Raw genomic sequence first — 12,065 nt, 5'->3', positions numbered from 1 at the left:
GAGGTATATAAAAACACAAACATGTCCTTACTTGAGTTTCTCCAGTCTGCAGTGTGGATCCTCCAGTCCAGCAGAGAGCAGCTTCAATCCTTTTTCTCCTGGATGATTGTAGCTCAGGTCCAGTTCCCTCAGGTGGAAGGGGTTGGACCTCAGAGCTGAGGCCAGAGAAGCACAGCCTTCCTCTGTGACCAGACAGCCTGACAGCCTGTAGAAAGAGGATCAATGTTGGGACAGAATCCATCTGGGCCTCCAGAGTGAGTCAGCACAGAGGGGTTTGGCAGGTGCTGTCATAGCTGCTCCTCCCCCTCATTACACAGAGTGACCTTTCCCCTCAGTTCAGGAAGGTTAGGTTTGTGGTCAGTTTGGTGCTAGTAGTTTTATGGAACATCAGGACATCTGCTACATAAAGCAGGGCTCTCAAGTGTCACGCATTGAGCGTGACAGTCACTCATTTCGGTCTTTTGTCACGCCGTCCCGCCACACATTGTATTTCTCACGCAGAAAAAAGATATTTATAATATACAGGGTTCATACACATTTTGACCAATGGATTTCCATGACTTTTCCATGCCTTTTCAATGACATTAAACCAAATTTCCAAGACCAAATTTTTTGTGAAATCTTGGTGTATACACGGCTGTTCGTAATACTGTAAAATGCTCCATTCACTTAAATGGGGCTTCCCAATGTTCTGCGGTGAACAATATTTGACAATAGTTTTTATATTTGATCTTGGCTATGCATATTTGACCGCTATCAAGGGAAGTGGCCTTTTTGCCTCGGATTCACATCTTTCGTAGCACTCCGCAAGCAGTCCGGTAACTTTTCAACCCCAGCGTACTCCGTTGCTTAGTGACGTCAGCTGATTTGAAGCCTAAAGAATGTTCAACGTCTATGAAGTTCAACGTCTTTGGCGAACTATTTTTCTGCTGATCAACACTACGAATGGTAACAAATAAATTGTAAAAAGACACACTGTGTTAAGTTATTTTTTTGGCAAGTAGCCGTGTAATAAGAGGCATAATGTATAGAACGCCGGTCATAGTCGGGAAAATAAGCCCCTTCAGCCCACATTACCTCAGCAGTTAGGACTTCATTTATTGTCACGGCATCGGTTATCAACCCCTGCTGCTAGGCGTAGCAGTGGACCTCGTTGGGTGAGAAAGCCGGTGATGGGTGCTGCTGTAGCTTTGCTAGCAGCACCCATCACCGGCTGCTGTAGCTTTGCTAGCAGCAGCGCTCTGATGTTTGCTACCTTTGGAATGGCTAGTTAATGCCGCCTCTCCCATGTTTGAAATGTCGAATGATTTTCCACCACACAACCGACATTTTGCTTGTCCCGGGGATTTGTCTGTTGTAATGTATCTTTCCATTTGTAGCCAAGCATCGTTAAATCTACACTTTCCTGGCATTTTGAATTATCCCTCGCGCTTCTCTGAGTTACTGTTGCTATGGCCATCGAACTTTTCAGTTAGTATGAGAGCGTATGCCTGCTTATATTTTGAACGTATTTCTTTTAAAAGCATGTGAATTATTTAAAACTCAGCGTAAATGAACAACATGAAAATATGATTATAACAACTTTCCATGACTTTTCCAAAACTTTGGGGATTTTATTTTTTTCAAGCACTTTTCTAGGCCCTGGAAATAACCATTTTAAAATTCCATTACTTTTCGGGTTTTCCATGACCGTACGAACCCTGAATATATTTCATATGCCGCAGCACCCAACCAAAATTCCTCTGGCCACTCTAACTTAGCCTGGCTCTGCCCTCCTACGTACTTCCGCTCAATTTGGATTTTGCTTCTGTACTAGGTCTGGGAGTTCGGTTTTCAGAAACACATTTTTTGTAGGTCCAATCAGCAAACAGAGGGAGTGGCTGAGAACGATGTGTGTATCGGTGAAACTCACTCCTCAGTTAATTAAAAGCCACCCGCGTCAACCGTTAGATTTTCGTTGGCGTAGTTGGTAGTGGTGGCGCTTGAGATGTCAAAGGTGGCAGGTTCGGACCCAGTGCGGGACTAATATAGGCCCGATACCTCTCACGAAGCTTGCAATCCCCCATCTGTTACGTATATTAGGCCTAGTTATATTTTCGTTATCACACGATGACTGACATATTGTCACATTATAAACATCTCTTTCCGAATAGGCGTAATAATTGTATTAGCACTAAATACATTTAAGTGTTTTGCATAGTCGATGTTACAGGTCACTTTTAAAATAATGTCATTAATGTTGAAACCCTGATGGGGGGGGGGGGGGGGGGAATGTCACTCTTACCTGTCTTCAAAACTTGAACTTACCTTGCTTGTCTTCAAAACTTGAGAGCCCTGTTGCAGGTAGAATTTTACCCCATGTATAGACTACTACTCGGCAGTGTTTGCATTTAAACTGATCATATTGTCTGGGTTAACAGCGACCATGTAAGTATTACTTTGCAATATGTGGTAGCCATTACGGGGCTGTAATATCTTGGTGAATATGGCTATTGCCTCGAGTTAACCCCAAATACTTTTTTAGTAGCCTACATTTGGGTAGTGTGTCAACGGTAACAAGTTGTTTCAGAAGAAGCCAAAACAAAATGTTGCCTGAAACCCAACGTAGTTGATAAATTTGTGACTGAATTTGAATTGTCTCATCGGCTTCAGTAGCTCGCTGTGTCCCACAAAAGCAGTCTGGCTTGATGACACGATCAAAAACAGAATAATGGGTGTGTTTAACAAAAGCTTCTGAAGGCAAGACTAATATTATTTAAATATATATCATTTCCTATTGTGGTTAACAATTAAAGTATTAATCTTCGTCTTTGCTCCAGATAGACATGTCAACAATCTATGCTCGTGCTTAACATAATATAGGCCTATTTGCCATCATGTCATGACCGTTTTTACGAAAAATCGAATCAAATTTTGGTTGGGTGCTGCGGCATATTAAATATATTATAAATATTTTTTTTCTGCTTGAGAAATACAATGTGTGGCCGGAGGACGTGACAAAAGACCGAAATGAGTGACTGTCACGCTCAATGTGTGACACTTGAGAGCTCTGAATATGTTTGTGAATTTGTGACAAATCTGGTGATAGAGGCAGACTGATAGGTGCACGCACAGCTGGGGAACCAGTTAAATTGGGAACCAGTTGGGACATAACACCGGAACTATTTTTTCTTTGCGGAGGAACAATGGCAAAATAAACATTTTTTTCATCGATAGCTTTGTTTAAATGTAAATTGGTTGACTGTAAAATTGTTTTATAAAAGCAATATAGTACGACTGCGAGTGGGGTTGGTAAGGGATATACCACGGGTGGTGAACCCCTACCAACCTCACTCGCATTTGTACAATATTGCTTTAGTATCATGCATCCAAGCACACTTTTCTTGCCCTTCCTAATTTGAAACCCTTCATGTAGTGGAAGAGGCGTCAACCACAGGAACAACAGCCACAGCCAGATGCTAAACTCACTGCCCAGGTAAATGTACAATAATATGATGAATAGTATATCTTAACCCTTGTGTTGTCCTCAGGGTCAAACATGACTGCTATTATATTTAACAGCAGAGAAAACCCTCAAAGATTTTTTTTTTTTTTTTACTTCAAATGTCTTACTTTTCCTAGTGACCCTAACATTCATAAAAATACATCACAACAATCTCTGACACACACGTACAGAATAAGAAATTGAAATTATGTGTGCTACCGATTTAGGTTACAGTCTATAAAAGGTGCTGAAGATGACAGTACCTCCATTTCTCTCTTTGCGAAAGCCATGACTGAACATTTCAGTGTTGTAATAAAACAAGTGGTGTTCACAGATTAAAGTCAATGTATTTCAACTGTGAAGAGGGAAACCCCAGATTTTCACAAAGTTTGATGAATGACAGGTTGTGTTTCAATGAAAAATAGGTTTAAGGTTGAAAATTAAGTTAAGCTGTATTTTATTACCCTTTGGGCAAGGACATACAGATTGTTAACACTACCCAAAGAGACTGCAATCATGTTGCACATTCAGGAACAATTGCATCAACATTGTTATTCTGTCTAAAATAAACAAAAATGTAAAATAAAATATAAGCCCCTACAGCATGTTTTAGAGTGTTTCAGATACAGCAAATCTGTGAGTTTCTTATCAAACTAGTCCTCACTGATGACAAGAAGGCATATCTCATTCTTGGCATGAAGTTTATACCCAACTTGAGACTTAACTAAATTGTTTAAATCAGCCACACAAATACATTGCACGATTATAACTTTACTAATGGCTCACGTAGAACATAAATACATACCTCAGTGTCTCCAGTTTGCAGAGTGGGTTCCCCAGTCCAGCAGAGAGCAGCTTCATGCCGGCATCCTTCAGATCAATATTACTTAGATCTAGTTGTCTCAGGAAGGAGTTTGACTTCAGCACTGAGCCCAGAGAAGCACAGCCTTCCTCTGTGATGTGACAGCCTGACAGCCTGTAGAAGGTTATCATCAGGGAGGGATCACAAACACTACTACCCTCTAGAGGTAGAAATAAAGATTATCAGTCTGATCATTTTCCTCTCAAACACAAGGAAGGTTTGATAAGTCAGATGACTGTCTGTCCTGGTTGGTTAACTTTCCCTTTATCTTAAATGCAATATCATCCTTTGATATGTAGAACATTGTACATTCAGTAACATAGTTGTACAATACTCCAAGAATTTATTACATACTACATCCAGTAGCAGGTTTCTCAGTATACAAGGTACCTTTTCTGACCCATAACATTTAATGCAGAGTTAGGGTGTTAACCACATGTGAAGCAGTACATTAGCAGAACAATACAAAACATACTGCCCAGGGCTACGTTTCCCGAAAGCGTCGTAAGCCTAAGTTGATCGTAGAATCCGTCGTAGGACGAATCTTAGTTTTACGGGCCGTTCCCAAAGACATTGTAGCTAAAGTGTCTTTTGAAAATGTGTAACTCTTGAAAGCTCATAGATTAGCCTACACCTTACGAGCATGTTTGGGAAAGGCACGTAAGAAATATCGATGGTGTCATTTTTTTGCTCAATAGTTGCTACGATCCATCGTTATCGGGAAATGCAGCCCAGGTCAACCTACAATAATATCATGGAGTAGTTTGTCTTATACAGATTCCTGTCATACCCTGATCTGTTTCACCTATGTCATGTTTGTCTCCAGCCCTCCAGGTGTGTCCCATCTTCCTTCCTACCCTCATTTATCTCTGTGTTTTCTGCTTGGGGACAGTTTTTGTTTGTCAAGCCTACAGAAGCCTTCCTTGTGTTTTTTATACCTCCTTTAGTATTTTCTACCTCTTAGTTCCCTGCTTGGCCTCCTGCCTGCCCTGACTCTGAGCCTGCCAGCCGCCCTGTACCTGAATGACTCTACCTTGTAGAATATGACCCGAGCCTGAATATTCTTTATCCGGCCTCCTTGTATCTTGAATTAACCACAAACTTGCAGCCAGTGTGTGATATTGTGAAACTAGTTGTTGTCTCTTGTTGAAATTGATTACATACCTCAGTGTCTCCAGTTTGCAGAGTGGGTTCCCCAGTCCAGCAGAGAGCAGCTTCATGCCGGCATTCTCTAGATCACTGTTACTTAGATCTAGTTGTCTCAGGAAGGAGGTTGACTTCAACACTGAGCCCAGAGAAGCACAGCCTTCCTCTGTGATGTGACAGCTTGACAGCCTGTAGAAGAGTATCATTAGGGAGGGATCACAAACACTACTACCCTCTAGAGGTAGAAATATAGAATAATCAGTCTGATCATTTTCCTCTCAAACCCGAAGAAAGTTTGATAAGTCAGATGGTTGGTTAGCTTTCCCTTTATCTTAAATGCAATACCATCCTTTGATATGTAGAACATTGTAAATCCAGTTACATAGTTGTACAATACTCCAAGAATGTATTACATACTACATCCAGTAGCAGGTGTCTCAGTATACAAGGCACCTTTTCTGACCCATAAACTTTAATGCAGAGTTAGGGTGTTAACCACATGTGAAGCAGTACATTGGCAGAACAATACAAAACATACTGCCCAGGTCAACCTACAATAATATCATGGAGTAGTTTGTCTTATACAGATTCCTGTCATACCCTGATCTGTTTCACCTATGTCATGTTTGTCTCCACCCCTCCAGGTGTCTCCCATCTTCGTTCCTACCCTCATTTATCTCTGTGTTTTCTGCTTGGGGACAGTTTTTGTTTGCAATGCCTATAAAAGCCTTCCTTGTGTTTTTTCTACCTCCTTTAGTCTTTTCTACCTCTTAGTTCCCTGCTTGGCCTCCTGCCTGCCCTGACTCTGAGCCTGCCAGCCGCCCTGTACCTGAATGACTCTACCTTGTAGAATATGACCCTAGCCTGCCCTGAATATTATTTGGCCGGCCTCCTTGTATCTTGAATTAACCACAAACTTGCAGCCAGTGTGTGGTGTGTGATATTGTGTAACTAGTTGTTGTCTCTTGTTGAATTTGATTACATACCTCAGTGTCTCCAGTTTGCAGAGTGGGTTCCCCAGTCCAACAGAGAGCAGCTTCATGCCGGCATCCTTCAGATCATTGTTACTTAGATCTAGTTGTCTCAGGAAGGAGTTTGAGTTCAGCACTGAGCCCAGAGAAGCACAGCCTTCCTCTGTGATGTGACAGCCTGACAGCCTGTAGAAGGTTATCATTAAGGAGGGATTACAAACACTTTTTATTGTTACCTCTACTCTTGATGCATGATTATGCTTTGCTGATGGTCTGCACCTCTTCTTCAACACCGACCACCTCTGGAAGAGTGGAACTCTCCCACTGAATTGCTGAGTTACAATACAATAACACAATACATCCTTTGGTATGTTTTGGAATGGTTTGAACACAGAAGTGACCACAAACACACTACTCCTCATGATACTGGTTCAGACAATAGTGACCACATACACACTACTCCTCATGATACTGGTTCAGACAGTAGTGACCACATACACACTACTCCTCATGATACTGGTTCAGACAGTAGTGACCACATACACACTACTCCTCATGATGCTGGTTCAGACAGTAGTGACGAGAAGCAAAAGTCCCGGTTCTTTCAGAGTTGTCTGCGTAAGTACATCACCTATGCCATAGTCTGAGGCGTCTGTGGACACAATGGTGGGCAGAGAGGGGTCAAACAGAGCAGGTGCTGAACTGTCAGTTCTAAGTGGTTTTACCCGCTGGAAGCTTTTCTGTGCCTCCCCGGTCCATGTGAATGTAGCACCACAGAGTACATTTCTCATCGGCTCCATGACGGCTGCGTAGTTCTGTATGAACTTTGAGTACCACGCTGTCAGGCCAAGGAAGGACCTGAGAGACGCAGCATCACTGGGTGCTGGAGAATCATGAAAAGCTACAATGAGGTCATCATTCGGTAGAAGGCCATCCTTACTTATGGTGTGTCCCACATAGGTCAGGTTTTCCTGGTAGTATTTACACTTCTCTGTATTCAGATGTAGTCCAGCGTCATGTAACCTTTAGAGTACCGTTTTCAGGCGAGTTTTGTGATCAGCACGGCAAGATGAGTAGATAAGGATGTCATCAAGATACGCCTGAACTCCAGGTAGACCTTGCAGCACTATGGACATCATTTTCTGAAATGCTGACGGCGCAGATGCTAGTCCATACCCCTCATAAGTTATGAAGGCAGTCAGGTCTCTGCTGTCCTCATGTAGAGGAACCTGGTAGTCAGCATTTGCGAGGTCGATGGTGGAGAACATGGTTTCTCCCCCGAGTTCTGAAAGGAGCTCCTCCATGTGAGGAATGGGGTAACAATCAGTTAGCACCACCTTGTTGGGCTCCCTGAGGTCCGTACACGTCCATATTCTTGTTGAGCTCTTTCCTTGAGTCACACTGATTTGCGGGTCACCCAGGGAAAAGGGTCTATCTTTTCGATGATGTCAGCGTCTAACAGACGTTTTAATTCAGCGAAACAGCTTTCCTGACAGAGAAGGGCAGTCAGATGGCTGAGTGGTGAGGGAGTTGGCCTAGTAATCAGAAGGTTGCCGGATCGATTCCCCGCCGTGCCAAATGACGTTGTGTCCTTGGGCAAGGCACTTCACCCTACTTGCCTCGGGGGGAATGTCCCTGTACTTACTGTAAGTCACTCTGGATAAGAGCGTCTGCTAAATGACTAAAAATGTAAAGGGCAATTTTCAGAAAAAATTCTGCTGCATAGGTTTCACATAATCTTTTACTTTCTGCACAAGTTTTCACACAGCCCACGGTAGGTAGAGGTGAAGCTGTAGGGGCAGGCAAGGGTGGAACCGCTATTTCTCTCACTGTCTGTTCTGATCTGAGTTTTACTCTGTTTCCCACAATGACCATTTTCAGTGCCTGGATTAAGTCTAACCTGAGCAGTGGTGAACCTGATTCTACAATGTCAAATGAGGCTGGAGCAGAACATCCATCATGTATCCATTTGTATCCAGTTGTTCCAATACTGGGATTCTCTGTCTTGAGTACGTCACCAGAGGAATCTCAGTTTGTTTCAAGGGTCACAGTAAGGAATGCCAGACAGGGTCGGGTCGAAGCGCAGATTTAATAGAATGGTCGGACAAGCAAAGATCGGTACACGGTAGACAGGGTAATACAGGAGCTCCAAAACGTAATATCAGAAAACAAGCTAAGGTCCGTAATAGTCTACATATTCTAAACAAGGCTTAGCCTGACGTTGTCATACTCATAATTCTCGTCAGAATATGATTCTGAAAACTCTCCGTTGGGCTGTGACTATGGGGCGTGTTTCAACCGAACTCGTAAAACAAATGCCTCTACGCTCAGTTGGATAGACCTACAACCAATGAGAGCGAGGTAATATGTTGTTTGTTGAAAACGAATTCAACCCAAGGGTTCTTTCGTGACGTTGTTGATTACGTTACTGTTGATCATCTGTCCATCATTGTATAAAGCCCGCCCTGGCAATTTCATTGGTTCCGCCCAGATCCTGGTTTTATGTAGTTGTTCCCAATACGAGACCCTCCAGACCCAACTTCCTGACCACATTTTTTTGTGGGCGCGGAGAAGTTGGGCTGGCAGCCAGGCTAGTGAAAACCCCCAGAAAAGATTCAAAAGGTACAACAAGAAAGCCACAAAAAGGTATAAAAAGACCAAAAGAAAAAAGTTTAACAAATACATCCTCATGTGTTCTCCCTTCCCTACGAACACAGAAAAATATGTCAGTGTAACTAAGTTTAGTGTCATTCATTCCGTCATGTACTATCTCTTCTCATATTCCAGCTTTTCTGTCTCCAGCCTTGTTTTTTTTAATTAAAAGCCTCTTATAATCAAGCTCCAGGTTTCTTTTATATAGGGCCCTCACATTGTCTGCCCCACCTGAAAAAACAAACAAAACATTGGGCCTCATTCTCGAACGCATTTAAGAAGAATTTAAGAAGGAATTTCTTCTGAATTGTACAGTATTTAGGAAAATATTTTGCATTCATGAAAGTTTTCTCATCTGGGATTTGTTCTGAACTTAAGAAGACTTTTCAAACTCGAAATAGCAGTCGTAAATCGTCCAGAGTTGTCTCAGAGAATTTGGGCTGGCAGCCAGGCTAAACAATACGGTGGCCGACATGTGCAAACGCGCTGCAAATTAAGAAAACACATGCAAATAGACAAAACACAAGTTAATTAAGAAAACATCTTCATGAATTTGACAACACATACGCAGCATTCAGCAAACGCGCTGCAAATACACACAACACAACCAAATACATAAACGCGTTGCAAAAAACAAAAGCACGCAAACCAAAAACGCTGCAAATACATAAACGCGTTGCAAAAACGAAAGCACGCAAACCAAAAACACTGCATCCAGTTTTCACAATGGAAGTTGACCAGGCCTCTAGGGGGAGCGCTAAGTGGCTTGATTTTCGGCCCCACGGAGCGAGAGAGAGAACAAGTTTGTTTTGGAAATGGGACCAAAATAGCAGTTGCTCTTTTGAAAAACTGTAAAAGAGGAGGGCCACATGTAAAAATGAATACTAACCTTTTTATGTCACCTCTTTACTTCGATGTTGGTCTAAACTTCTCACATGCTCTCTCTCTCTTACACTCCGTGGGGTCGAAAATCAAGCTCTTCCACTTAGCGCTCCCTCTAGAGGCCTGGTCAACTTCCGTTGTGAAAACTGGATGCAGCGTTTTTGGTTTGCATGCTTTTGTTTTTGCAACGCGTTTATGTATTTGCAGCGTTTTTGGTTTGCGTGCTTTCGTTTTTGCAACGCGTTTATGTATTTGCAGCGCGTTTATGTATTTGGTTGTGTTGTGTGTATTTGCAGCGCTTTTGCTGAATTGTGCGTATGTGTTGTCAAATTAATGAAGATGTTTTCTTAATTTCCTTGTGTTTTGTCTATTTGCATGTGTTGTCTTAATTTGCAGCGCGTTTGCACATGTCGGCCACCGTAAAACAAGGCTCGGACTAAACAGCAAAACAGTTTCAAGACTTTGCACCGGACAATACACAAACAGACACAAAACTAAACGAGTCACAGGTGCAGCCGATTGTCCTAATATTCCGGGGATGCCGAGCGTGGCAGCCAATTACCAGCTGCAGAAGGCTCTGGCGTTACACCTGGGAGGTGTTCCACCAACGTTGCTAACGCAAGTCGCGCTAACACGAATAAGTCTCACTTGGGTAAACGTCAACTTAGACTTAAGCCTGAAGCCGTTCCACTAACGTTCCGTTCCACTAACAGGCAACGCTAATTCAAGTTAGACCTCAATAAGCTTAGACTCGCAGCCCAGATCAGGCGATCGTCGAAAAGAGGAGTTATGTCGCAAAAAGCAAAGCGTAAAGCAGCAGAAAGGTGTTGTTTCAGCAGCGTAAATTGATTTTGAGTTTTTTGGGAGTTGTCCCCTTGCCGCAATTAACATGGCAAGGGAGACAACTTGTCAAACCATTACGACCGTTAAAATGCGTATATTGTAGACCTACCAAATCTACTTAACATATGCATTTAGGCCTATTGATAATTAGCGTAATTTGATGAGCTGTCTGAAACCGTTCTGACAGGCTAGCCTATGGCTGATATTCTCAACAGGAGATTGAGAATAATAGCCCAAAAAAGAACGTGGGAGCAATTGAAAATTGTAGGATAAAATTCAAAACACTGAAGAAAGCCATGGTTAATTGCACTTGATGTGGGCTAATAATGTTTTTGTCTTCACATCTTGAACAAAATCAATAAATTACTTCAAAATAACTTTGCCACAGGCATTTATTAACTGATAGGCTAAATGCTGAGCTTTAAGATAAAAGGGAAAGATAACCATGACTAAAATAGGGATTCACTGAAATGACTAGTATTGCACAGATCCAGCACTGACTTTTTAGATCAGAAGGTGACCCAAACTGCACACTTTGTTTGGCAGAACAGTCATTTAAAATTGCTCAGCATGACTATCATTATTTTACCATGAGTATTTCCAATTAACATAGTCTGCCTCCACAGATCAAGAGGGGGCTTGGACAGTGATAGACTCACTTTGGGAAAGCATGCCCTACTGGGAACATAAGGGGAGACTGTTGGGCACAGCATCTAATTGTCTTCTTTGGAAAGGGCAACATGATGGACACTGTCATGTAGGGGCAGCATAAAGCACCCTTTTCCATTGGAAGTAAGGGCATGGGAACAGTCCAATTTAGGCCATTATAAGGGCACCATATAGGGTACTGCATCACATTTTCTATACTATAAAGGAACTCATTAAGACATGTTTTTACATTTATAGAGGGCACACTGTCATTTATTGCGTGGGGCATCCTGGGCACTCAAGCATATTTCACAATGTGAATGGCAGACAGTAGGGCACTTGGTCTAATCTTTGCCACTCTAAGGCATTTTAGAAACACTTTCAACCATGGGGGCACCAGGCAGTCACCCCCTGAGTCTTCCAATGGGCCTGGATACACCCATGGGAACAGTATATTGCACCTATAATATTGGGGAAGCCAGAGGAGAGGTAATATAGAGGCTTGTCAACATATAGGCTACTTTAAAGGAGACATGACATGCTGTTTTTGGATGCTTTTATATAGGCCTTAGTGGTC

At 42.4% G+C, this 12,065-nt stretch overlaps 1 protein-coding gene across 3 annotated transcripts in view; it reads right to left on the bottom strand.

The window, feature by feature from the left end:
- LOC146219590 (protein NLRC3-like) overlaps window positions 1-12,065 on the bottom strand; it is a 33,359-nt gene that overhangs the window by 6,544 nt on the left and 14,750 nt on the right. For 2 of the 3 annotated variants that reach the window (XM_084694701.1, XM_084694702.1), the window contains exon 4: window positions 32-205. In XM_084694701.1, coding sequence (XP_084550827.1) covers window positions 32-205 — 174 coding nt within the window. Of the gene's footprint in view, window positions 1-31; window positions 206-6,478; window positions 6,650-12,065 lie in introns of all 3 variants that reach the window. The other variant, XM_084694700.1, reaches the window with a different exon arrangement.

Source organism: Hypomesus nipponensis, chromosome 28 (assembly GCF_054491055.1).
Source record: "Hypomesus nipponensis isolate SF chromosome 28, ASM5449105v1, whole genome shotgun sequence".
Classification (NCBI taxonomy): Eukaryota; Metazoa; Chordata; class Actinopteri; order Osmeriformes; family Osmeridae; genus Hypomesus; species Hypomesus nipponensis.
Note: the sequence above shows the minus strand (reverse complement) of the source record. Positions and strands in the feature narration are given on the sequence as shown.